Below are 27,907 nucleotides of genomic sequence, written 5' to 3' on the forward strand. Positions count from 1 at the left end.
GACAGTATCAAAAACAACTACAGAGCTCTGAAGGCAGTAGTCAAAGGCATGGAGGCCCACGTGGTTTTCCACTCAATCCTGCTGGTGAGGGGAAAGGGTGTCAGAAGGGCACTAACAGGACACGTCAATAATTGACAGCAGAACCAGTGCTGGTGACAGTATTGTGGGTGCTGTGACCATGGTACCTTGCTTACAGATCAGCATCTGCTTGGGAGAGACTGGATCCACCTCACTACATGGCACAAAGACATTTTTACCAATAGGATGGCTGGCCTCATAAGGATGATGAGGGACTAAAAGAGTAACCAGCAGTCCTGTGAGGGATTTGAACATGGTCGCTGAGCAAACAGCATGCAGTCATGTGACTGGAACAGATTACAAAAATTAACAAAATGGGGCTTAAGAAGGGTCATCTCCATCACTTCCATGTAAGCAAGGAAATGCCTACAAGGCACTATTACAGAAAGATTGTTCAAACCCTTTCTAGAAACTCCACATGCTGGGACACCTCTCTGAAGTGCCTGTACACTAATGAACACAGTATGAGGAATATACACAATGAATTAAAAATCTATGTGCAGTTGTAGGGCTCTGAACTTGCCGGGATGGTAGTGGGACAGCTCCTAAGACTGAAGTAGGAGTCAGGGATGGAGTACGGGCAGGGATACCACCCGCTGGATCAGGCTGCCCAGGGCCTTGTCCAACCTGGCCTTGAACACCCCCAGGGATGGGGCTTCCACAACTTCTCTGGTCAACCTGTTCCAGTGCCTCACCACCCTCTGAGTGAAGAATTTCCTCCTAACCTCTTATCTAAATCTCCCCTCTTTAATTTGCTTTTAAAAACATTCCCCCTTGTCCTGTGATTGTCTGCCTGAGCAAAAAGTTGTTCTCCATCTTTTTTTACAAGCCCCCTGTAAGTATTGAAAAGATGCAATGAACTCTCCCTGGAGCCTTCTCTTATTCAGGCTGAACATTCCCAGCTCTCTCACCCTTTCTTCATAGGAGAGGTGCTCCAGCCCTCAGATCAGCTTCTGAGCCGTCCTCTGGGCCCACTTCAATAGATCAAAATCCTTCCTGTGATGGGGACCCCAGACCTGGACACTAACAACCACTAGCAGAACAAACTAAGCATCCTCTACGTTCCTTTACAGACTTCAACACCAGACCAAAGCAATAATATGCTACAAAAAAAAAAAACATTACTTTGAGAAAACGCAACTTCTTTTCAGCATATTTCATTCATATATATAGAATATATATATATATAGGTGGTGCCACAAACTTCCCCCTCATTTCAGTCTTAGTCCTGCCATTTTTCTCCCACTCCCCCTGGATTCTGCCCACACATCTCCTAATAGAATCACGGTTTACTATAGAAAGCAGGTTAATTACTGCAAAGTTCTATAGTGGCTTTGTACTATACAGCTCAGCAGGCTTCCCTGGAAAGAAGCTACCCATCCCTATTCACAGTGCAAGCTCAGCTTGGCTCACAGTTGTTCAACAACCTCCATTTCATCTCCCAACCCTACCAGCTGAAAAAGTAGATTATATTATTCCTCCAGAACAGATGATCATTTTTTGGGAAGGGAGAAAAGGAGATTAAAAACAAAAGCAAGAGGGAATTTTCCTAAGGTTTCTTGTGTTCTCTCTTCCCACTTGCTCCCTAGCCTGAAAGCCTGACGTATTGCATTATTGTTGTGTATTACTTATAACATAGGACACTGCTTTTAAAAGTACTTTCATTTCAATATCTATGCACATTCACTTGCAATGACTAAAAAAGCAACAATAGAACACCCTGAAGAATATGCAGAAAACATTTTCTACTATAAAATATCTTACCTGAGGAAGATGAGGATGCCAAGGAGGCTGAAGAGGACGATTCAAGAGAACTGCTAAAGAGTGGATCCCATGCCAGAAGGTCACTGTTCCCCTTTCTACAGTAAGAGTTACAATTGGAATATAAATGAAAGGCATATATACTTATAAAAAAAAAATCAAATTACAACTTTGATAGTTCATCTTCTATATTAGTTAGTCCTTGCATCTAAAATAAAAAAAAGTACTTACAAATTGTAGGTCAAGGAACTCACACATAAGTAAACTATCTGAACTGATACCTTTATCACCTCGGTGCAAGTTTGTGTTTGGGCATATATCATTATGTTAGTACTTAACCTCATTTTCAGTAAGAAATACATTTACAAACTGATTTGTTTCAGCAAACACATATATGAACAATGTATATATATCTGTCTAAATGTGGGGTTTGTGATCTTAAACGCTCTTAAATGGAAACTAACCTCGGCAGTTAAAACATGAGTTTTTAATAAAAAAACAGTATTTAGTGATTATGTAATTTTAAATATCAATTCAGACATAACAACAAAGCAACAAAGTAAGTTACGAGGGCAATAACAAGTGAACAGGAATCATTACATGATTAGTCCTTAACTCTTACCACACAAGAGATGCCTAAAACAGCAGTCGATGTTTCCAATGAGTTTCTGAGCATTGGATCAAAATAAGAACAAATTCCCCCCCCACTTCATTCGACATAATATAAAAGTTGAACTTACTCATTAGTTGGAGCAGAAAGTTTTGATTTTGTTAACTCCTCACCTAAGCAAAGAACATAGTATGACCAAAGCTGTGATACACTAAAATAAAAATCTTTCAGCTTTATTACACAAAAGTAGTAAATGCTTATCATTGCAGTTCAAACTTTATCATGGATTTTTAAAATGGAAAGAAGATGCATTATTTCTGATAACATAAATTCAGATGCTCCTGAAATACTTTCTGAAAGGACTACACACAGCAATACATTTTGGGAGAAAGTGATCACTTGAAATTTCATCCGTATATTATTCTGTTTACACCAATTTTATTCTTCAGCAAACCTGTCCTCTTTTCTTACTGGAAAAAAAAAGAAAACCACACATACAAAAAACCTAGAGGATATACTTTCTCTCTGAAAGATAGTACTTAGTGGGTTTGTGGATCTGTGGATCACACCTTACTAGAGATGGTGGAAGGGTTTTAAGAACTTGCACAAGAGTGATTTCCCTTTGCTCTTGGACTTGTTCCTCAGCAACGTCACAGACAGCCTCATCTGATTCCCAGAACAGGGAACAACTAAGTACATAGAAACTGAAGAGATCTTCACGTGTTTTCTACTGTTTTGAAATTTAGACCAGATAACTTAATTTTGTCCTTTGAATTTACCACTGGTACTTCAAAAGAAATATCACAAAGGTACCAACAATAAAAAATCTATTTTCATGCTAAGTTGAAAAACTAACATAAATAGACTAAAAGTTAAATATTGCACTTACTGGATGAATTTCTGTTCATTTGTGCCTGAAGCAGAAGAAAAAATATTATTATTGTTGTTGTTGTTGTTACAACAATTGCCAAATAAAACACTTAATAGTCCCAGGGCTCATATTTCCACTCAATCTTCCATGAGATATTTTACTTTCAGTGCCAGGCAGAACATTCTGGAACTTGCAGAATAATAGAACAAGAGCCATAACAGAGCAACCAGCGCAAACCTGTCACACAGGATATGAAAAGGCAGGAAAGAAGATTGCAGAGCTGACAAAGGGAACAGTATTATCAAATCTCTTTTCAGGCTAGGCCAGTAGAATTTCACAGCTTTCATATTACATGAAAGCTGCATCATGTCTGACAGATAAGAATAGAAACATTCCTAACATTTTCCCAACTCCCTCACATAGTAGACTTACTCAATTTTCATTTGAAAACACGAATAAAAAGCCATTCCGTACTTACAGGACTGTGTCTCTGCTTTCAAAAAATGGGGAAAAAAGAGAAAAATCACTGTTAATATTTTATTATTACTTTCCTTGAAATCAGAGCCATCCTAATTCTACTTTGACTATTGCACTAGAATACTTCAAAACTATTTATTTCTAATTTCATCTCTTGGTATAAAGGATAATTCTGTGGTTTGGCAGAATACATACAGTAAAGATGCTCTTTAAGAGTTACACGTACCCACACCATATAATCAATTTTAAAGGTTTGCATATTATTGAATACCCATTAGTTAACTAAGTTTGCAATGCAATGCACACCTAACTTCACATTTATTCAAATGTATTGTGGTGGCAACGGTGGAAAGACAAGGATTGAGCACTTCTCAGACTTAAGAAAAGTTAAAATCTGAGAAGAGAAAATTACTTAACATTATATTGTGATAAAGTGCAGGAAAGATAATCTAGTGCACAGTAAAAAAAAAAAAGAATAATAAAATTTGAAACTAGAATAAATTTTGGACAGTAAATTACATGTTTGCAGTAAAGATTCCTTATCACTCTTCTTCTCTATTCATTAAAAATACAAAGAACAAAATTACTTACGGATGTTGCTGGAGAAAGGGCAATGTTCCCTATAGATACTTTTAATTCATCCAAGGAAGGCATGGTATATTGAGAGCTATTATTTGGCTGTACAGGTTTTATTTCTATATGGAACCTCCTGGGTTCATCATCTTCAGAGTCAGAATCACTGGATGAATAGAAGTGGTTCTCTTTGGTATGTTTTTCTCAGTTAAGGTGGAAGTACTACAAATTCACTTACTTTACAAATTACAAATTCATACACAACTGATAAACAATACTGCCTAAACTCTTTGTGCACTTATACAGACATCTCAAATAGATCCCACAAGTCAAAGTAAAAAAATTTAGTTTTCATATCCCACTCGTCTTCGAAATGGTACCCCTGTTATGAAAGGCACTACTCCGTTCTATAACTGAAAAAGTGCGTATTTGAAGGCATCAGGGTAAAAATGAAGATTTTACAATGGCAACACTTCTGTATGATAAATTAATGATTTGTACGATTCCACCAAGGATCCTAATGCATGTATGAAAAATGTATGAATCGCAGAAATCCATAAAAATCAAGTAAGGGAAAACACTAGGCTTTTTAAATAGCAACGGAATGCCCATGGTACCTGCACCAACCATAACTGCAGAGGAAGCAGCAGCAGCCACCACAACTTGCCATTTTTGCAGAGTGGCATGACAATTTCGCAACAAAGGATGCCAGTTACACAGGAGGCTGCACAGTAAATGAAACACCAGAATCAGCTACTTAAAGCAATGTCAACATTCCTAAAAAGGAATCACAATGACAACTCAGCCCTCAACACAAGCGAAATATAAAGATGAATTTAGCCTTGATTCTTTTTATGTACATATACTGCACTGGGAAAAACCTCTGAAAGGCCCATGCTAAGTCTTAAAAGATGCATTCGTTTTGACAAGAAACAAGGTGAAAAATTTTCTCTATTCAAAATTTTCTTGCCACATGGGGGGAGAACACATACCCTATACATTGCTTCTTTTTTTTTTTTGTTATTTGAAAAAATGCCAGCCACTTGAATGATATCTCTTGAAAGTATTCCCTGACAAAGATTAAAATCCTGAACCATAAGTGCATTACAAATCCAATTTAACTGAAAGAATCCCTGAGATCTGGTGAAGAAAAATTCAGATGTCTTCATCTTACAGGCTATCCGTCCTCAAAAATGGATCACATCTGGAAAAGAAAATTTTAAGACAGGCCATTTTTCATTTCACAAAATTGCCTTGCCTGTGAAGTTACTGAGTTTTATGACTCATTTACTACAAATCAGGCTGTTGCATGCAGGTCTATTAAATGGTTACTGGCAAAGATTATTTAGATCTGAATAACGTGAACTGAAAGGTCAGCCAGTAATTTTTAGGATGAATGTTCTTCCAACACTTAAGATTGGCCTTACTAAGATAGACTGCCATTATGGTAAATTAATGTCCTCCAACGAATCACCTTAAAAGTTCCCATCAGCAGAATAAATATCCACTCTTGGATGCTAGTGGGAGGAAAAGAAGAAAGGAACTGATGACTTCCTGAATCTGGTCAAAAGCTTCTGAAGCTGAAGGGATTGCAAATCATTGAACTTTGTCACTAGATGTATGGCCTTTTCCATTTCTTCATGACAAAAGGGATAACGGAGAAAAAGATGTCTGGGTAAATCTTTTACAAAGAATGGATGTTACTCACTCCACTTCATAAACATATGCAAAACATGAAATAAAGCCCTCCACAGAACTGGATAAGTCTGTCACTTTTATACCAGTTTTCTAAATGAGAGGTAACATGACTGTTTTCATCAGTACAGGAATCTTCACTGGGGGCAAGAGACGCATATTCTGCAGAGATGATGAAAACAGAAACTGTGATGAATTGGTTCACTTTAAGGTGCTTTAAACTTGTTAAAAATTGTCACTAATATAAATGTAAACTGTAAATTTACCTTTTATCTCTAGTCCTCTGAAAAATCAGCGAATACATTTCCAAAAATTAATAATCTTGCTAACATAGTAGGCTTGTTTAGATCTATAGCAAGTCAGATCCCAGCTCCTGAATAGAGCCTCTCTCTGTTTCTGATAGGAGAACGAAAGAAGACAAAAATATTTTCCTTCAAAAGAAGAGCAGAGAAAATCACGTGTCTCCGTAAAAAATTACTCGTAGTGAAAATGTATTCTACATATCGAAACAATTACTAAAATACAATAAAAGCTGTAAGCACCAATTAGAAAGTGCATGCGGTGGAATACTTAATAAAGAAATTCCATTTCTAGGCTGTTGGAGCTCCCAACCTTTCTAATGGTATTATAAAAATGTGGAAAGGGTGTGGGTATAGAACAGGTAACTGTTCATTATGCTTAAAAGAGTTCTACTTTGCAAACTCTCTGAAAGGTTTTCATGGAGAAAGATCTTCATGGTCACCTTAAAGCTTTTGTTCAGGCTTTCTGTTATTGTTTTGTTTACTGTCAGACAAAGAGAATCCTTTTACAGTTCCTACGAAGTCTGATCTAAATTTTAACATTTATATACACAAAATCTAGGCTAGACAAAATTTTGTACAGTTTGCAGAAGCTATAAGCATAAGAATACAAAGTTGCAACGTAAGCTTGAATGACGTCTTCCTTTACTTAATACTTTAATCAGTACTTGCCCTCTTCAAAGAACTGTAACAACATCAAATAATTTGGCACAACAATAGTAAAAAGGATATCCTGTGTTGTTTCTGGTTTAATGCTGTATCCTTCATCATCTACATCAGGAATGTTCTAAAAATGAACAAACAAAAAAAATGTGGTATTGACAAATAACAAAACCATTCTTACATCAGACTGGATTTTATGTCAATGACAAATTAAAATTTGATTATGACACCTCATGAAAGTCATCACTATTCACCAATAATTATCGCAGTTATCTCATGTTATGGTCTATAATTCGGAAGAAGAGTGACAGGCAAGATACCTCAGAACAGGGTGCAACAAAACAACCTCTGAATTTCCTGCGAAAAATGGCAGTTTAAATGCATCTGTTTTTACTGGTATGCTAGCAAAAAGGTCAGTAGCAAGTTACCTTTATTGCTGAGCATTAAATAAGGCTACAGGTTTTTGGCTCCAAATATTTTCCTAGTTTCTACTTCTAATTCTTTCAGCTGAGCCCTTTGAGGCTCTGATGGTGCAGGAACTAAGCATTTACTAAACACTAGTTAATACTTCAGTAAGTGAGCAAAAGCATTCCAGGCTATACAGGTTGCAACTTTTCTCCCCCTTGATAAGGCAGCAAGCCTGCTTTATCAAAGAATATGCACATCAGTTAAAAAGCATGGATGAAAATTAAAAATACATCCTCAGCACTGCCCTGGATTTTCAAAGCTAATAATCATTCAGGAACTTCAAACCATTTCAGTTTTTCAGTTCTTGCAGGCACTTAAGCATAAATTGAAGAGAATTATGCTAAAAATCATTTAGAATTTTTAGCTAAGCACTTTGTTTCATAAAAGTGCTTTGGAACGAGAAACAATTTTTTAATATGGTAATCTAGATTTCAGAAATATGCAAAAAAAAGGTCACATATATATTGTATTGGTATATATTGCATGTAAAGGAATAGACTAGCATATATGGATACTTTCCCCATTCAAAACAGAATAGTAAAGGAAAGGACCACTAATGACTTTGTGAATTGAAATGCCACAGTTAAGGTTATTAAAAAACAACAACAAGTTCTTATAAAAATATAATAATGTCAAGATTCATACAAAAGAAGTGTTTTATTCTAATGTATCAAAAAGTTTATCCTTTCTCTGTTAGAAAACAGGTACGGGTAAGCAGTTTGACCGAAAAAGAAACATATATTATGGCCAAAATATATCTTTCTGATACAAGTCATGAGATACAAGAAAATAACCTATACTAGAGACTTCCAGTGGGCTAGCAAGCAGCCACTTGACTTCACCTAAAATTTGAAGCCAAGCTTAAAGAAATATTCAGCCTGAATAGCTTTAGAATTACAGAGGAAGATAAACATACAGTTGTTATTATATTCATTTTATAGGCATCACAAATGTGATGTCTCATATTTTACTAAGAGAGATTCTTTTCTGTACAGCCCTCTAAATCTAACACTTCTGAATTAAGTGTAAGGAATTTAAATATAGATCAAACTTTATGCTAAAAGGAGTAAGAAATATGATCATATATAGGAGATACAATACAGTACCTAATTAAACAGCACAACTAAAGCAAAAAAAATATTTAAACACAAACTTTTAAATGCAGAATGTTTAGATGCAGTTTCTTGAAATTTGTAAGACTTTGCCTTCACCAGTGTTTGATTTTAAAAAATTAAAAACAAGAAGAAAAAAAGTAACACCCCCCCCCCCAAAAAAAAAAATGTAATAAGAGTAGGATCACACGGTCCAGTACCTTAGCTCTACTTGCTCAAATCAGGGTTCTTAGCTACGCTTGACCTCAGGCCGACCTTGTTTATATGCCAAAAAACACTAATGAAACTTGACATCAAAGTAAACAGAACAAAAACATACAGCTAGAGGGTAGGTACACGTTCTTATTACAACTTCTGCATTCTGAAGTGATTTAGTTGTCATAATAGACAATTTTCAATAGAGTTGGATCACTCACGGTTAAGATGAATTGAAAAACAACAACAATCTTCAAACAGACAACATTTAATTTTTCTTCCATATATGTAAAAGATATTATTACTGGGGACACACAGCACAAACAACTTAGCTGACAAATCTGTCTGTTTTGGTTTATAATTGTAGAAAAAAACTCAGTTTGCAGAAGATATTTTCATAGCATTATTTTAGCTTATTAAGTAATCTCTAAGATAAATTGTATCTGTGCAAAGCACTAAAATCTTAACTTTCTTAAAGTATGCAATTTCTTTCTTAATATTTTTATCTAAATATTTCTGATCTTGAGAAGATATTTGAAGCAGCTATTTCTCAGCAATGTTACTTTAGCATATAGCCTGTATTCGTAACTTCAGACAAGAAGTTAAAATTAGTATTTTCAAAACAGATGGAAATGTACAGCTTAACTTCTGAACACATGAACTGTAAAAGCCCTTGCTCTTACACCTGCAGGACTAGATTGCCTTTTTTTTTCCTAACACAAAACAAAGAACTTTATTTGTACTTCTTTTTTTCTATTTTGAAATTTGAATATATATCATTTAAAACTTCTGACTTTACATAGTGTAAGCAGAGTCAGAAATCATCAGGCTTTATATTTCCAGGTTTCTCCATGATTCATATTGATCTTGTACAAAATTCTTATAATTCTTAAAATGCCTTCTGTTTTCCTTAGTAAGATACTGAATTCACATTTTTGTATGAACTATTAGCAGATATAGGTGAATGAATGAACCTTTATACTGACAAATTGTGTCATATACAAGCAAAATGTTACTTCACAGTCTTACTTAAAATTAAGCAGTAATTTCAAAATACTATTTTCATGGTGATCAGTTTTCCTTACTTTCTGAAACATGAGACTGTTATTTACTAATTTACATTTTGTAACAGCAGTAGAAGACACAGCCCTTTGGATAAGCTACATATTCACAAAATTGATGTTAATGAAGGCATTTACACCTACCAAGCTAAGCCTCCTCCACACTTCTACAAAGACAGAACTACATATACGGTGGTAGATCATGGTGCATCTTTCAAATACCAGGCACGCAATATAGTCAAGATCTGATTTGCCTACCACAATGAAATGAGGAGAAAAAATACAACCTCCATGTATACAAGTCATTTTTGAACTTCAGCAGAGAGAAAGAACATCTTTACAAATTTTGGTTTTCCATAAGAGGTAGTTATGAATGTGAGTGGGGATGAAGGTTTAGCCCCCTACCCAAACACTTTATTTGTTGTATTTCCACGGAAAAAAGTGCTCAATATGGACATGACTTGAACTCTGAAAGTCTCTGGAAAGTGTACTTCCTAGGAAGAAGGCTTCACATTCTCAGAGGTTCTGTTAAGTGACTAAACATACTGTTATAAAAAAGCACAGAGTTTTTCCCTGTGCTTGTAGATGTAATACAACACATTACTGATTAAGTTTATATGTAGTTTCGAATATATATATATATATATAATTTTAGAGTTTATAACTTGATCTCTACATTAGTATGTTTTACACACTTTCTGAGATGAATATCTTTTTAAAAATAACAAAAGGATGTAATGAATAACAAAGTAAAACTACCTATACAAAAAGCATAAGGAATGCAAATTCTATTGCCAAAACTCATTTTTAGAGTTTGGGTCAATACTTTGGCTCAAATTCCTTATTCTATCCCATCTGGCACCTAAAAACAATGGAAGATGCCTAAACCACTACCACATTATTGGCTCCTCCAAGGTACATACAAAGGATGAGAGAGGAGACAGCTGCAGTCTAGTTACTTCATTTGTCCCTTCCTCAGCAACATTAGCACTACTCACAGGTTGGTTACTGGGTCAAAAAACAACCTTAACTGATCTTCAGCAAGATTTCTGCCCATTTTCTCTTCTTCTGGGATATCTACAGTGAGAGCTACTTATCAAGTCTTCATCAAGGCATGCTTCAAGATACTGATAAGCAGAACAGTTCACTGTTTCTTTTTTTGCCTGATGAACTTTCTCTCATTTTACTGAGGAAGACTGACTTCTTTCTGTACATCCAGATCAGCAAACTCAAAGCACACTCAAAGTGAGCAGTTGAAGCTTATATCCTGGAAGAAGAGAAAAAAAGAGCCTCTCTACTTTTAACATATTTAAGGTGCAAATTTGACCTAGGTACATCCTCATGGCTAAGACAGAGTTTTACATTACATTCTCAGCCTCCTCTCTTTACGGTGTATACAAAAGATATGAAAGAAGAGAGCATTCAGTCACTTTCTTCCACTGCCAGAGATGCAGAAAGAAAGCAAAATGAGTATTCAGAGTGCTCCCCTCCTGTACTGTACAAAGGTTCATATCCTATATCATCACCAGCTGCTCAAAATAGATCAGAAGTAAACATTACAAAATACAAATAAAGAAAAACATTTGAATATAGCAATCCAAATATAATTAAGGTTATACTTGTGTTCCACATATTAATGACAATTACAAATTCAATCATTCCCTAGAAATAAAAATGGTGTATAATTACATAGAATCTTAATTATGCTATACCCTTTACGTATTAGATTAATGGAAAGTTTTAGACGCCCCAATATTGTTTGCATTCCAGTTTCCAAGGAAAAAGGGTTCGGCACTGTTCAGTGCATCTGTGACTCCCTTCTTAATTACTTTTGAACTTACTGGACAATTTCAAATGGATTTGACAGAAAGAACAGAGGACTCAAAGATAATTACATTACTACAGTTTTCATGAAAATAGGCAGTCAAGTAGAAGAGAGAGATCTGCTAGTATCCCAACCAAAGGAAGGGCTGCAATCCAAACTCAGACCTTACTGGACACAAGTGGAACCTTGTAAATGCTTTCCCAGAAGAAAAATTTCTGCTAGAGCTTCTATCTTCCTATACACCTAGAGACATGTCAAACTCATGGGAAACAAGACAATTAGTTCTGCCCGTGGAGCAACTTGCTAGGTAATAAACACTTACACAACCAAACTTCAATTGCTGTCTCCTTCTAGCATACACACAGCTTTCTACTTTTCTTAATTATTAAGGCTTTACTTAATGGAAGTTACATGTGTAGCCTGATATACAATATCACATGAATTTCATATCTCATGACATACTGTGATCCGTATTTCAACAGAGAATGCTTACTGAAGTGTTCAACCTCTTTAACAAAAAACAGTTCTCAGTTCACAGCTGCCTTCAAACTCATGATCACATAAAAACCTGTTATAGCAACTACAAAAAAAAATATTGATAGCAATTAACAATTTATTCATTTGCAATAGAATTATATTTTCCAATATATATAATCTAGCAGCTGCATAAAAAGGATGAGCATAAGCACATAGCTTGCCACACACACATTTAAAAACTTTCATTTTGGTACAGAAGACCTTTCTTAGGACAATCTTGCTGTTTTGTTTTCTGAAAACAGAGAGTACAAGTCAGAATATACTGCATTATACAGTTTGGACTACTGACAAGACCCTGATGGAACTGGCTACTTAATATCTATTTTCAAAGATCCATGAAAAAAATGGATCTGGTAGATAACTGATATAACCATGGATAACTGGTAGATACAGTACTGAAGTCAGTTCTTACTGGTTACTCAGCTTCTACAGTCAATACATTTACCTCAGTGTTTAAAATTATAAATAACTATAAGGTGGTTACCTCCTACAGTCCTTTCTCTTGAGTGAAAAACAACTAAAATTCTTGGCAAAAAAACAAAAGCCAATTTTAAGAAAAAGATCATGATAATATAAAAGCCAGACATTGAGATTTTTAGTAATTGACCAAACATGACCAAAATCACAATATTAACCATTAGTAGGGGACACCTTAAGTCAGTTGAATTTTCTAAGGGTTCATCCTCAGTATTTTTCTGGCAATCAAACAAAAATAACAATTCCTTTTTCTTTCTGCAATAATTCTATTCCAAGTTCAATTTCTTGAAACATGTAATGTATTGTGAAGATGTATACCAAATGATCCTCATAGAGATAGCCAGGTGCAATAATAACTAGCAATAATTACTTAGACCAAGTTTTCAAAATGAAACAGAAAAGATGCTTTACGGCATCTCAAGAAAAAGAGGAAAAACATGAAATGTCACCTTCCAGAGGAAGATGCCAACCCAAAGTGTAAAACTACACTCGGGATAAGTTGATTGTAATGGGTGAAATTAATCTCATCTACGGTACACTGCATCATTTTTCATGACAGTAATGGGTTCTGCTGTTAAAGCATTCTACCATTCAGAATAATAATTTTGTTTGCAAAAAGCAAGAAGAAATGATAGACCAATATTTAAATTCCAAATGTAATCAAAAAATTGTGGGCGTTAAAAAGAAGAGGAGGCATTGAAAGTATCAGTTTTGTTGTTAAACACTATGGAAGCTAGTGTTTGTTTGTTTTTATACATAAATTACATCTAGACAGAACAACTATCTTATATGATCATATGGTGTGCCTCATGCAGCCAGAATGAATGTCAGACTCATTTACAGTTGAATTAAATATCTTCTAAAAATGTAGAGACCAAAATAAGCAAGGTAGAAAATAAATACTGCAAGTCAAACCCAGTTGTGCTTCACTCCAGTGACTCAACCTGAACTGTCAGAAGACATTATTTCTATGTAAAGTCTGATAAACTTGCTTTAAATTAAGATGACTTTATAGACGATAAAATAATTATCTCATACGATTCTTACAGGGCTGTGCATACATATACAGTTCTATTATGTGGCAAATTTTATCTTCCTTATGTAGAAGAATGGTCCTATTAGATTTTTTAAACTAAATTCCTCAAACAAAAAGTTTTTATACTACATACTAAAACTTACAGACATTATATGAAGAGACAGGTGCACATGGAGACTGAATTTTTTTAAGATAACTGGCATCTAAATAAATTAACTGAAAAACAAAGCAGTCTATCCAAAGTCACTTAAACCATTCTGTAAATTATTCCCTACTATAGCTACAGGCAGTTCCAATATCCATTACATATAATTCAAGACAACATCTATGTTTTTAAATAAAAAGACTTAATTAAGGAAATAAAAAACTATTAACAATTGTAACTGTTACTTATTTTAATTTAATAAATAAAATTCTAAGATGCAGCACAGATCAACTAAGAGCAACGGAAGAGTGAAAAAGTGTGCATCTAGAAATTCTAGTGTGCATCTAGAAAGTCTACATTTAAAGCAGTATTTTACAAACTATATTCCTACATTCTATTGCCATCAATCAAGCAGAACTCCATTAATTTCAGAAAGGTTCTCCAGGGAGACAGTAGGAAAGCAGAAGAACTTGATGATGCAAAGTTGGGTCCACATGAGAATATAGTGAACTTTTAACTCACTCAGAATCTATTAGTCAAGCACTTCAAACTATTAACTGGCAAAACAAAGTAGCTAATAATTACAGTAAGAACATCTTGTTTAAAACCTAAAATTTTTAGGAAACATAAACGCATTATAGATGCATATTTTTATGTATTGTGAAAGATTATGATCTGAGAAAAAATTAACACTTCAGTTATGTTACCAAAATATTAAGTTCTCTATCACATAAATAATACTTAGCAAGGACTATATATAAATATAGTTTTTTTTTTTTAATTGCACTGTTTGACATTGTTAGCATAAACATTTGTGTTAGAAATAAGTCTACTTACAACTGAGTCTGCGTCTGGACACTCCCTATTAAAAAAATAAAGAATATACACAATTACAAAACACACAAATGACTTTATTCATCCAGTTCTGATACTTCTTCTAATATTTTCAATCTGAAACATTGAAGTTAACCCATTTGCCTCTCAAAGTCTATTAAAATTTTTGCAATAAATAATCCACATTCAACTGAATGATATTTAAAAAAGAAGCTAAAAGTTCATGCTGAAAACACTACAGGAGAAAAATTCACAATAAATGCTTTAAAAACAAACTCACTTCATAGTAAAGACAAAAAGAATCAAGGGAATTCAGGAGTACCGTGGTTTATTTTGAATTAATAACTTAATGAGTCAGGTCTCTGTGGACAATGTGCATAATAAGTATAAGTCACCAGACTCAGTGAAACATTTTGGATAATAACTAGCTCTTAAAACAATTAAGACTATTCTTAAAGGAATTCAGATCTTCTTTCTTTTGAAAATTCATTCCTAGTTCATGCTTGTCAAGTAAAGTTGCAGTTAGACACCAGAAAATGCAGGAAAAAATAAAAGTATCTTCTTAAGAAACACTTTAAAAAAAAAATTTAAAAAGTGGTCGGAAGGAACAGTGATTACAGTGATCTCTTCCCACCAATATATGCAAAAAACAGAAGGAATCACATTTACTGTATGTGGGAATACCTGAATAGCATACAGGTGATTAAATCCTCTCTAATCTGCACCCTCAGAAACAACTCTGTAAATGCTAGTACAACAGAACAACCGCATTTTGGTGCTGTCAAGTTGAACATCCTAAATTTGTACTTATGAAAAATTTAAAAAAGGAAAAAAAAGAGAGAAAAATAAAAAAGATTTTGGAGCAAACTACATCACCTCCAAAAGGTTAAAAAAAGTTATAAGTAAAAACTACAGTGTCCTTAAAAACAGGTTTGAAAACTTGCTGACATGGGAACATGAACACAAAATTCAGTCCAGCCTATTAAGGAACACAGCGAGATGAAGGGTCTCATCTCCTCTCCTCTAAAAGGCTACACACAAAAGAAAATGTGTGTAACGAAGTCAAATTGTTCTATGTCATACCTCCCCCTGCTGGCTAAACTGAATTCATAGCAATAGAAGCAACTACTTTATTTTGCAGCTTGAAGTATTAGACTTCTCTCAAAAGGTTCTAATTGCTGGTGAAGTAGAAAATGAGGACATCGAGTTTTAGATGGATGTGCTTTTATATTGCTAGATGCATAATCTTTTAACATTAAAGAACTGGGTCACGCTTTTAGTATAAGGTAACATTTCAGAAAATTGGGACTTTGTGAGAGAATCTAAAATTTTTAGCTAAAAACTAAACCAAATAAATCATGTAAAGCAGTAATTAGGAAAACAAGCAAAACCTTTGACTGAACCTGTACAGCAAGAATATAAAGCGTATGACAATTACCCGTGTAAAAACACTACTGGGCACAACATCTGGTTTAGGTGTCAACACTTCCGAGATTGATCAACTGAAAAGCCTAAAAAGCATGAGAGTTATGTATTCTAGGTCTGGAAAGCATGTCCTACACAAACTAAACAAACTTCCAGTCCAGTTTAACAAGAAATTAAGAAAGCACTCTCTGTGTGCAGAGAAGTTTCTCTCTGTGTGCAGAGAAGTTTCTGATGATACAGAGCTCTATCATGCACAGCTTGTAAGCTGATCATCAGCTGAAGACGAAATCAAGCAAATACAGACTAGCAGTAAAACTCTTTAAATAGATGATAAATAACTATTAGAATATTTTACTTAAGAACTTAATGGATCCTCTATACTTGAAAAACAAATATTAAAATGTGAAGTTCTAAATATGTGATGATAGAAATTCTGGACTAGTGCAAAAATCTTTGTAAAAACCTATGGCATGTGTTACACAGTAAATCAGTATCATGCAGTTATATTTCTTTCTTTTTGACCTCCACATCTATTCTTTTTTGCGTTGTGTGCAAATATAGAGACAAAAAGCATAATATAAATCAAGTTTCGGTTCAAATTATTGTAAATAAATCAACTTATTTTCCGATTTCAGAGTGGCTGCATTCATTTTTGTTATCTGATGACATCACCATGTAATGAAAAACAAAATTTCTCCCTGGAAGAAACACTCAGATTATCTTTCAATTTTAAATATAATGTCTTTGGAAAATGTCAGCTTTCACAAAAGTATCGAGACCCAATGGATAAGCACACAAAGCCAATTATTGACTCAATAAGCACACAGAAGCCAATTTTCAACCCTCAGTACCAAAGAAAATTTCTTCCTGTGATGGGTCAAGGAAAAACATGACCACGGAGCAAGGATACATTAAGTGATATACCTGCAATGAATCATTTTGGAGCTTCCTGGCCTTTTACTGGCTCCAAAAAAATAACATTAAGAACCTTCAGTCTTTGCTGGGGCCATGTTAAATTTCATTCATCATCTGCCAAAGAATGGATGGAAGAAGATGCTTGGCTTGCAAGCTAATAAAAAATACAAGAGATCAGCTTGTGTAACAACCCATGTAGTGGCAAAATATTTTTTTGTTGGACAGAAAAGCTGACAGCTATAGAACTCAATCGTGTAACAGTATTCAAAACTCAATATGCAAAATCACTACTTTGCAATGCAGTAAATGCAAGGAAAAAAGGTGAATGTACATAGTGCTGTTTTACACTGTGAGTTTTGCATCACAAAAGAAGTGTAGTAAATAACTTTCTAGAGAGAATTCATTATTTCTAACACTATTTCTGTACACAAAAACTCTTTAAGCTCTAATATCATCATTCATAACACATTAATTTAAATATTTTAAACTAAATCATCAGAAAAAAGTTTGTAACTTTATTTTTAGGTTACTGCTGACCAAAATCACACTGCATACATTTTTCTCATCATTTACTTAAACATAATTAAGTACACAAGAGGGGGTGGGGAAAGATTAAATCACAGAAAGAACAGAAATACAGAAGAATGACTTAAAGCAAATAACACCTTGGAGCCCCAGTGCATCTTTCTTGACAGCATGAAGAAAAAGGATGGTTTAGAAGTGTATCATTATTTAAATCAAACACCAAAAGAAAAAAAGCTATAAGGCACTTTTTGTATGTGTGAATAATCAACATCTGCAGTTCTTAGGTTATGAATTTTTCAGAACTGTACTAAAAAAGAACGTATACAGATGTTGCCACTTTGAAAATATTTCTATATTGTTACATTTTTGTTAAATTGCAAGCTATTTTCTGTTGAATAAGATATTTCTATTGAGAAAATGCTTCTAGAAATTTAGAACCAAATACACTGTAATACAGTAACCATAATTACTAGTACATGGAATGCTACCAATCCACGCAAGAACTTTTATTTAGACTCACTCTCTGGATAGTCTTAACTCCTGGGAGATAGAGTGAATATAGCAGAGGGTATAGCTGGGATATCAATCATGAGTTAAAATGATGATCTTTCTGACATGAGTGTGCACATCATTTACTGGAAAAACATTCTGTACCGTATACAAAAGCTTCTCTAACAGTAGAATAACAGAAGCTTCAAATCTGCAAACAGACATATAGTACTTTTTCCACATCTACAGCTATTATTTCATTAGGAGTTCATGTGAAAATCACATTATCTACAATGTTCAAATGTAGAAATAGGGAGAACTACTTACCTCTGCAAAGAAAAGAATGAAACATGAGTAGACTAAGAATACATTATTTCTTTAAAACCCTCTGTTACAAAATTCTTAAATAGCTGTGACGTTTTCATATTGTTAGCATTCTTCTAAATTTGCCATAAAACCAGTTGTTAAACATCAGCTCATGTTTATCTCCATACCTTTACAAGTTTTCATACAAGACAAAGCTTCCATTTGGGAACATACTTACACAGATTCAGTATCTTTTTCTTTTTTCATTATTCCTGATAAACCAAAAGGCTTCCTCTTCCGTGGTTTTATCCCTATGGAACAAAACCTTTTCTTATTTAAAGATCAAAAAGATGAGTATATATCTATCTGTGTCAAACACTTGTGCATATCAATGTCAATACCTTTTAAATGCTGCTACAAGAAGTGACAGACAAATCTAGCAGTGGAAGTAGTATAGAGAGAAACTAAGGGTACACAAGCTATCTGCAATACATTCCAGTATATTGTTAAGTTAACACACCAATCAAAAAGCAACACATTAATAATTTAAGTCATTATAAAACTGATTTGCATTGTACTTGCTATTCTCAACATTCAGTATGCTAGACTGCCACTTCTTTTATAAATGGATGCACTGCTAGTTCTTAGGAAAGGGACCCAGCTCATGGAAACTCAAGAGAAGCCATTTCTCCTGCTAATCTTGAGTAGCCAACGAACTTGGATCGGAAACTCAAACTGTCCCTATCAGCTACTGCAGTTCAGCACCCTGTTCTTATTTTCCTGAATGTTCCTAGTAGCTGCAAGCCTCCATCTCTCCCCAAACCTAGGATCTTTGTAAAAAAGAGAATGTCTCCTAGGATCTTTGTAAAAAAGAGAATGTCTCTTAGGTTTTCCAGCTGAGGCTCAGCTCACGATTCCTTAGTGCTGTAGATAGCACTGAGGCTGGTTCCCAGTGAGTCTGGAATCATGTCTTCCCCGTTTTTAACGCTAGATACATATGGGTATACTACAAAAAAAAATTTCTTTCATTCCTATTTAATGTAATAAAATAAATACTTCTGAATATTTCATCGGCCTGACATTTCTACTGCTCTCCCCATTTTTGCTGTAGCTGAGTAGACTGTCAATCTTTAAGCAAAATGACTAAGTACAACTAAGTGCATGCATTTGATCCAACTAGTCTACAGGGTGGTTTTTTTTTCATATTATATACTATCTACAGCAAGCTTTTGAGCAGAATGGTGGAAACAATTTGGTTTCCCAAATTTTGAAACCTATAGTTCAAGGGCATCATTAAAATTTCATTATATTACCCTTTACGGAAATACATCACACAGCACATAAGGAACCTCTCCGCTCCGAGAAATTTTCAGGGTGAAATAATTTAAACTTCTCAAATCTGGTAGCTGTAAACTCAGCTGCATCTTATGTTTTCAAAAGTACACAAATTGCTCCAAAATTATTTTAAAACGCTATCGTGAGATTTATTTCCTTTTTGTGCTTTATCCAGTCCAATCCAGTAACAAATAGAGTATGTGAGTAGTTTCTGAATATTGATCCCCTTTGTTTTAGTCAAAAAAAAATTTAAGTTTCAGCTGCAATCTTGGCAATTTAAAAGTTTTTGGACACTACAGCTATACTGTTGACTCCTCTGTCCCTAAAGTAAATACACAGTGTATGCAAATAAAACAGTTCTTAACCACTTAAAACAATTCCCTAAGCAAAACAATTCCCAACAAAGAAAGGTTTTGTGAACCATAACACTGCATTAAAATTGGTACAACCAACATGTCAACAATGGAAAGAGCCTGGGCCACATTTTGACACTTGTTAATGGAGTTACACAGTTGTAAGTCAACCATATACAAACCTCTGCAAAGACAAGGTCTTAGCCAAAGTACATTTTTAAGAAACATTAAAATTCTCTGACATCATGCATTAGTTTAAAAAGTATTGTAGGTCTTATTTTCTTCTAAATTTGTTTCTTAAAAGAACAACTGCTTCTTAGTTGATTGAAATACTTTCAAGTTATATAAATTCAAAAGCTGAATACAATTCACTACTCAGTTCCAGGTGCTATCCACTGAACTGTTATGTAAATAGTTACACTACAATAACTTACCTTCAACAGCACTGGATGTATTACATTCTTCAAATTCAATAGGGCCTTAAAGAAATGGCAATGAAGATAAACATTAGCTTAAATTTAACTCAAATGAGGGCCAAACACTAAAATATTTTAGCCACTATTAATATTTCTTGAAATTACCAGATAGTCTAATTGTGACTTTAAATGGTAAAGGTAAACCACGGTTGCTCTGTCAATGGTCAAACAGATGGTAAAATCATATATATACAACAAATCATTAAATATTTTCACTTTTTCATAGTGAAAAATTAAAATTCTAGTGCACACTGCCCGATTACAAGTTAATTGCCTATGCTCTTAAAGCCACATGAAACTATTCTGTTTCCTTTTCTCATTCAAAACTGTATCTCTAATATAGCATCAGTGTGAAGTTTTAGACTTATCTTCTTTTAATGAAAGATGAGCTGTGTAAAAAAAATTGAAAACCAGAAAGTATAGCTATAACTCTAATTTTGAGATTCACACCTTTCCTGACTGTATTTTTAGTTCCCATTTTTTCTTCATAGCTAATTACCTAGACAGTAAAAAGTGATGTGTGAGCACCGTTTAAGTGTTGTATCTAAATAAATTCATTATTGTGACTTCTCATTAGAGCTGACACAAGGTAGCAGTCAGGTGTTATTGCAAAGGGTAAATCTAACTCTCATTTCTTCAATCTGTCTAAGTCTAGAGCTTGTTTAGCCCCACTATGAGCCACTTTAGGAAGTTCATATATACACTCATTACAGATAAAATAGAGAGAGAAAAAAAAAAACAAACCACACTGTTCCCAATTCTGTAAGATTGCCCAATTTTTTTTTTCCTCATCCCCTTTTTTGGGGCTTACTCATCTGCTGCAAATGAGACTGAGATCTTGCAAATTTCAATTACAAGCAACTGGAAGTAAAAAGATTGTGGAAACTTTAAATACAGAACAATTTTCACTTCTGCCCAAAAGCATATGTGCTAGTAAATACTCTAATTTATTTATCTTCATTGTGAAATTAAGATTATTTTGGAACATCTACCATAAAACCAAAAGTAGTGTAATTTTCAGTGTGTTTTCACATAAAATAAAAGGTGTGCTTGCAAGCATTTTCCATCATTCTCACTTGCATACACTTCAAAATGAATGTGATACTCTTAGTCTTAAAATAACTAGTTGATATAAACAGATCTTATATACAAGAAAGATGACTACAGGCTTCAGTTTGTTTTTTTAAGCAGTACAACATAGCAAATCACTGTACTGCAATTAGAGATGCCACAATGAAAGTAAAAAAATAATTTAGCTGTGAATTAGTACTGTGAATTACACAACTGGGATTAATTTGCATTTGATTTATGCAGTTAATTATCTCAAATGGTTATATTTGTAAAGTAACCCCTAAAATGTACATTAACTCTTGAAGTGTAAAATTGTGTTCAACTCAGTATAAACACCACATTTTGATGGCATTTCTCAAAATTGCAAATAAAAAAAAGTTACGTCAAACAAAAAGGTAAAAAGATAATTGAGAAACTGATGATGTAGCTCCATCCTTGGTAATGTTAAACAAACTGAATTATTTTAGGCATACTAGACAAAAGCTACCAGATACTTTGAAATCTTGCAGATATCTAGTGAATTGGTTTAAAAAAAAAAAAAAAAGATACTCAAAGTAATGACTTATATTTATTGGAATAATGACCAAGTCTGTAATATTTTCCCTGCTGGTTAAAAAACAAACCAAAAAAAAAAAAAACCACATTTGTAAAAGCAGCAGTAGCATGAGAATCTAGGACTAGGACACCTTGATACCTCATTTATCATAATGTAGTTGCTTCGGCTCCAGATGAAGCTCTTGAGAGCAGAATATCAAAAGACCAATTTCAAATGGCAGTCTTAACTACCCTTTAAATTTCAATTGCTAAATAACTTCAAATGCAAGTCTAATTATTCCACACAACAAGATAAAATGCAAATTCCAAACAGCTCTCTCATTCCACTATATATTGTAAATATATGGACATGTTAGACTTCTCTTCCAATCATTTCTCCTTTGCTCTCCTTGAAATTCATTGTAAAACAAAGTCACTGTGCTCCACAAGTCAGCAAATCTGGGTTATCTCACAAAATGAAAAAACAGCAAGAAGAAGAAGAAACACTGATTCAGAGAACTGTCACATCCCTATAACAATTTCGCCAACATTTTATTTTAGTTAATTAAACACTATTGTACAAAACACATTGAAGACAAAATTCAGAAAAAATACTATAACACATAAAAGCTCAAGAACAGATCCCTTACTTATTCAGTACTTCACTTCAGACAATCTATTTTTCATCAATTTGCTAGGGATTCAACTACTTCTATTTCTTGCTTCTATGCATATTTCCATTGGGCCAGGAAAAAAACAAAAGCCAAACCAACCACAAGCACTCTTCCCCAAAACAAAAACAGAAGGAAAAAACTGTAAACAACGGGGACTTAAACATATTTTTAGAAGAAAACAATACTAAAGCTTTTTCAGAATACCATCCTTCCTCTTTACCATTCCCAGTTACTAACACAGACGCCCAGACTTTTAATTCTTCTACTTTAATGATTAAAATATATATATATATATATATTCAAGGTTCCAGTAAAACTCATCCTTATTTCAGATATCTTTAACTTTCACTTCAAACACAAGCATAAAAGATTGATCAACATGAACACATCAAAGTTTCTGTATTTTGTCCACTACACTTGCCTAATGTTTGTCTTCGAAGGTAGATTATTTTTTTTTTACAGATCGATAAGCTCTTTACTTCAAGAAATGAACACTCTTACTTAGTACTGAAACACACAAGGACATGAAGAACAGGTAAGTATTTTCATTTAGAATTAACATAAGCTGGCCTATCCCCACCACCCCGAGCTTACAGTCTTTCAAAACCGTATTCTTTCCTCATATGGAAGTCTACAGAATACAATCTGAAATATTCTTAAGAATATTAAGAATTCTTAGTTACTTAAGAATAGTCAGAGACTGTAATGTGATAAAAGTGCAAAAAATTTCAGCAAGCAGGTCCCATTTTTCACTAAGATCTATGAAGTTAACTTGGAGATTTTAAATGCACTTTCTTCTTAATGATATCAATTATCTAACTTCATGCTTCCTCAAAATGTGCAGTTAATACAGAAAACCCTTCTCCCCACATGCTTTTTCCTTTCTCTCTGTCTGCTAGCTGCTATACCCCAAGAAAGATAAATCATGAGAACAGCTTTCTCTTACAAAAAAATCTGTGAATCAGTTAAAATTCTAAAGCTTCTTTTCATCTTAACTTACTTTTTCCATTTAATTCAAATTTCTACAAGGCTCTTTTACCATTCGGAATCTCAGATATTTAAGATGCTTATGGCTGTCACTAACAAATTCACAAACAATAACAAATTAATTCTATGATTTTCCTCCAAACTCCATAGATTTTTTTTTCTAAAATTTGTATGTAACCTTCTCCTGACATATTGAATCATATACTTGTAGCAAAGGCAAGCAAGGGTAAATTCATACATTGTGCACTTTTTAGCAGAATAGAGCGAAATTTGTAGTAGCTCTTAATTTTCTGGAGTTTTGTTCCGCAACTTCAGATCTCCCAACAGTTCTGTTCCCTACATGCCAGCTGTAAAGAGCAGCACATTTTGCCTTAGGAGCGTTATTTTTAAGCCAAAATAACATTTCAGAAATAGATATTTTATGTGGTGCTGTATGGTGAGCCAATTTAGAAAGCAGAACAGCTGTGATGAGCATTTGGTAGCCCACAAAATAACTAGAGTTTCTTGCAGGCAGACAGCTTTGAGCCTAAAGAGGTAATAATACTGTTGTTCAGCTCAAAGAGTGTGCTGTTGCCACATCATCTTCCACTACAAGATGCAGCCAACCAAAACTCCTTAGGCACACATACTGCTATGAAAGCAAAGTATCAGTAAGGATTTCAGAAGCTTTCTTAAGAAGTTCCACTACATTATCCACTGTATTTGTGTCTCTGAATAACAAAAGCACCTGTGCTATCACTGAAAACAAACAAATGAACAAAAAAACCCACACACTAAATGAAAAAGCTTTCTTCCCTTAACAACCATAACCTCCATCTTTCTAATTCCTAATTTCTTAATCCTTCGAAAATCCTCAAAAATTCCTAATGGGTTGGCAATAATGGAGATATCCGAATAGGTGTAATATATAGGTGCATGTCAAAGCATGAAAACTCGTGTATTGCTATCACACTTTCATAACAGCTACACGGAGATGTGGATGCACTACCTCTTCACTAGGAGGAAAGAAGTTTTCTTAACAGACTTGTGCCCAACTACTGCTGCACAGACAAAAGGTTAACTCCAACAAAGATTTCTGCTCAAAACCTGCATGATTAATTTAATGGCACTGATACTTTTGTCTACAGAACCAAATGCTGCACAACCTAACTTCTGAGATTTTTGAAGCAAGTATACTGATACACTTGTCCATCGCAACATCCAAAGAAAGAAAAGCAGTCATTTCACATTTAACAGGTATTGGTGATGACAGGGACTGAAGCCGTTCCCTGAAGTAGACATTTTTATGGATATCTCTAGAGTCCTAGCCACACGGTAGCCCAAAGCACTGAAAAGTGTTACCACACTGCAATAATAATGACGATAATCTGCAGTACTACAGTCAAAGCACTGAGATTCTGTTTGTACTTTTTCTCACGGAAAGCCAAGAAAATAATGTGACTTGAGAGGGAAGACTATTCTCAAGCATTCACCTGAACACAAAAAGAATAAAGACATAAAAAAATAAAAACAAATATTAGAACTAAACCAGGACTGTGAAAATCAAAAATACGTTTTAAGACACTTATCAGAGTAAGTAAAAATTCATAGCTGAGACCACCCTTCACAAAAGTCTTTGCATTCATGTTCTTTTGGTTTAGGGATGGATAGTTTCAGGCTCCACATAATTTCTTCACAGTCTGGTCTGCTCGTTGTTACATTGAGCTACGGAATGGTAACTCAATGATTTAAATATCTGAAATACTTGTACATAAACTTAAAAAACTATTTGATACTGTATGTACCCTGGGTAGAAAAAAAACTAATATGTCTAAACGAAGGTTAGCATTAGTCAACAGAAAGAAATATGAGTATCTTGTGGGATTTCAGTCACTTAAGGATACATACCTAGCCAGCAGGATGCTAATGAGATCTTAGCACCTACAAATGAAGGGGGCCTCAAAATTTAGTAAGCTCCTCTAATTGTATATCCACATTCCCAGTAAGCGTCACCCTAAAACACTTTCCAAAGCAGGCTGCTGCAGCTCACAGCATGCCACCAGAAGGGACAGATACAGACAGGAAGGAAAGGCAAATGGACAATGGCTTTACAGACACATGAAAGCAGAGGGCTGCTATTTGACTAGAGACTGAAGCAAATAAATCAGGAGTGGGTCAGTTCGTGGTTCTTGAAAATGAGGAAGCTTTGGTTTGCTAAAATAGAAAATGGCTATTTGAAGAAACTGACAATTTTGATTTTAATTAATCTAATAGCTTACAGTGAGTGACACTAGCATAACTAAAGTAACTGAATCTGGAGCTCAGGATGCATCTCCCAGACTATTCAGAAAATATAGGTAGAGTTCTCTTGTTACGGGAGGCATGTATGTGGACTTCCATGACACCAAAAAGCAAAGTGGATGGCTAACAATAAGGAGATACTGATCTTATTCAAAGATGAATGAAGAAAATGTAACTGTGCTGATACAATTGCACTGTTAATTTTAATTTAGTATCTACTACATATTTAGCCTATGTCTGTGGGAACGGTTTTTTCAGAGTATACACAAGACAACTACAGAAGAGGGTTTATAAATAACAACCCTCATGCCTGCTAGCAAATTTATGTACAAAGTAACACCAACAGCCTTCAAGACAGTTATGTTCTTTGTCAACGACCTTGAAAACCAGTTATAAAACCTACCTCTAGTATGCGGTCAGGGAGACTCTGGAAAAATAAAGGTTTTGCTAAGGTCAGACAAACAAAATTATTTGCACTTTGCATAACAGGGGAAAAAAAAAGTTTTATTGTTTGAATTCTTAAATAAACAAGTCAGGTAAAAAAGCCAACTACTATCACCAGGAAGGCAAACAATATTATGTCATTCTCTGGAAAAGAGCCCCCAGTAAGTATACCAATGAACTGGAAAATCCTGCCAAGCTAAAAAAAATAAAGTAAACAAATCAAGAAGTCAATAAATCAACTACCAACTGTTTTACGTTTGTACCTCCTTTTGGTCCTTTTTAGTTTAAGGGGGCTATACTTGACAGAAAGAAATGCTCTCCCACCCAGACATGTATTTTTATTAACTACATTTAATTGCCAATAACTGGAAGTCCCCAGTCACTCAAAGAAAAAAAAAATTTTATATATATATATATATATATATATTCTGGCCTTTCCTCTACTCCAAGGAAACAGTTTACATATCGCACGCACATATATAAACATTAACATATCTCTTTCAACCAAAAGCTTTTTAAAAAACTCGGTAAATCTGCACTTGTAGTTACAAATACAGTAACAAACAATATCCTTGTTTTTGATAAAAACAAAAGTTTTTCTCTTTGACAGTAAATCATGCATGAAAGGAGGACAATTTTTTTAAACTGCATATGCTTCACATGCTGCTTCAAATGGCAAAGCTTTGCGTGCCTGGCCCAGTGCCAGTTGACAGCTCAGCTGGATATCAATGCACATTCTGACCCCCCTTGCAGCGTGTCACTTCTGAATTGTTTCCGCAGTAGAAAGTTTATTCAACCTCTCTCTCAAATTCAGTGGACCGACCATCATTCTGCTATTTAATCATAGCAGAACAGGTTATTTTTCTGACAGCACTAAAGCCAGAGAGCAATTCCTAATGAACAGCTTGATACAAGTGGAATTTCGACTGTTTTAGCCTCAATTAATTCTGCTGTCAAAACAAATGACTGCTTTTAGTGTTTAGATGTTAAGCTGCATCACAAAGGTCAATTTTGTATGTACACAAACATATAAGCAATCTTTTTCTTGCCATCATCTGATCCTGATCCAAGCTTTCAAATTTAGAAACCAGGAAACCAAAATTGTTTCTAACACCAACTTCCCATTTTTATTGCCTGTCCAAGAAAGATAAGCAATTTTCTAAAAAGAGCAGGAGAATTTTATTTTTCCATGGAAAAGGATTTCTAACCTAGAATTAGAAAAAAAAAAAAAAAAAAGGGAAAAAATTAAAACAGTTTATTTATAAGAATGCATTATAAAGATACATTACAGTCTTGGAGGTAAATAATGTATCTGTGTATCTTAATCGTATTAGTACCAGACTGTCTCAAACAAACATTAATTCATGGATTTGGTC

At 34.3% G+C, this 27,907-nt stretch overlaps 1 protein-coding gene across 3 annotated transcripts in view; it reads right to left on the reverse strand.

Moving 5' to 3' along the window:
* Positions 1 to 27,907, reverse strand: part of FCHO2 (FCH and mu domain containing endocytic adaptor 2) — a 90,319-nt gene that overhangs the window by 25,474 nt on the left and 36,938 nt on the right. The window contains exons 9-17 of one of the 3 annotated variants that reach the window (XM_066988584.1): positions 20,500 to 20,544; positions 18,616 to 18,688; positions 14,721 to 14,745; positions 7,094 to 7,151; positions 4,389 to 4,564; positions 3,799 to 3,810; positions 3,339 to 3,363; positions 2,580 to 2,622; positions 1,843 to 1,937 (exon numbers count right to left, since the gene is read on the reverse strand). In XM_066988584.1, coding sequence (XP_066844685.1) covers positions 1,843 to 1,937; positions 2,580 to 2,622; positions 3,339 to 3,363; positions 3,799 to 3,810; positions 4,389 to 4,564; positions 7,094 to 7,151; positions 14,721 to 14,745; positions 18,616 to 18,688; positions 20,500 to 20,544 — 552 coding nt within the window. Of the gene's footprint in view, positions 1 to 1,842; positions 1,938 to 2,579; positions 2,623 to 3,338; positions 3,364 to 3,798; positions 3,814 to 4,388; positions 4,565 to 7,093; positions 7,152 to 14,720; positions 14,746 to 18,615; positions 18,689 to 20,499; positions 20,545 to 27,907 lie in introns of all 3 variants that reach the window. The other 2 variants (XM_066988583.1, XM_066988585.1) reach the window with 2 other exon arrangements.

The sequence above is a fragment of the Anser cygnoides genome, chromosome Z, assembly GCF_040182565.1.
Source record: "Anser cygnoides isolate HZ-2024a breed goose chromosome Z, Taihu_goose_T2T_genome, whole genome shotgun sequence".
Classification (NCBI taxonomy): domain Eukaryota; kingdom Metazoa; phylum Chordata; class Aves; order Anseriformes; family Anatidae; genus Anser; species Anser cygnoides.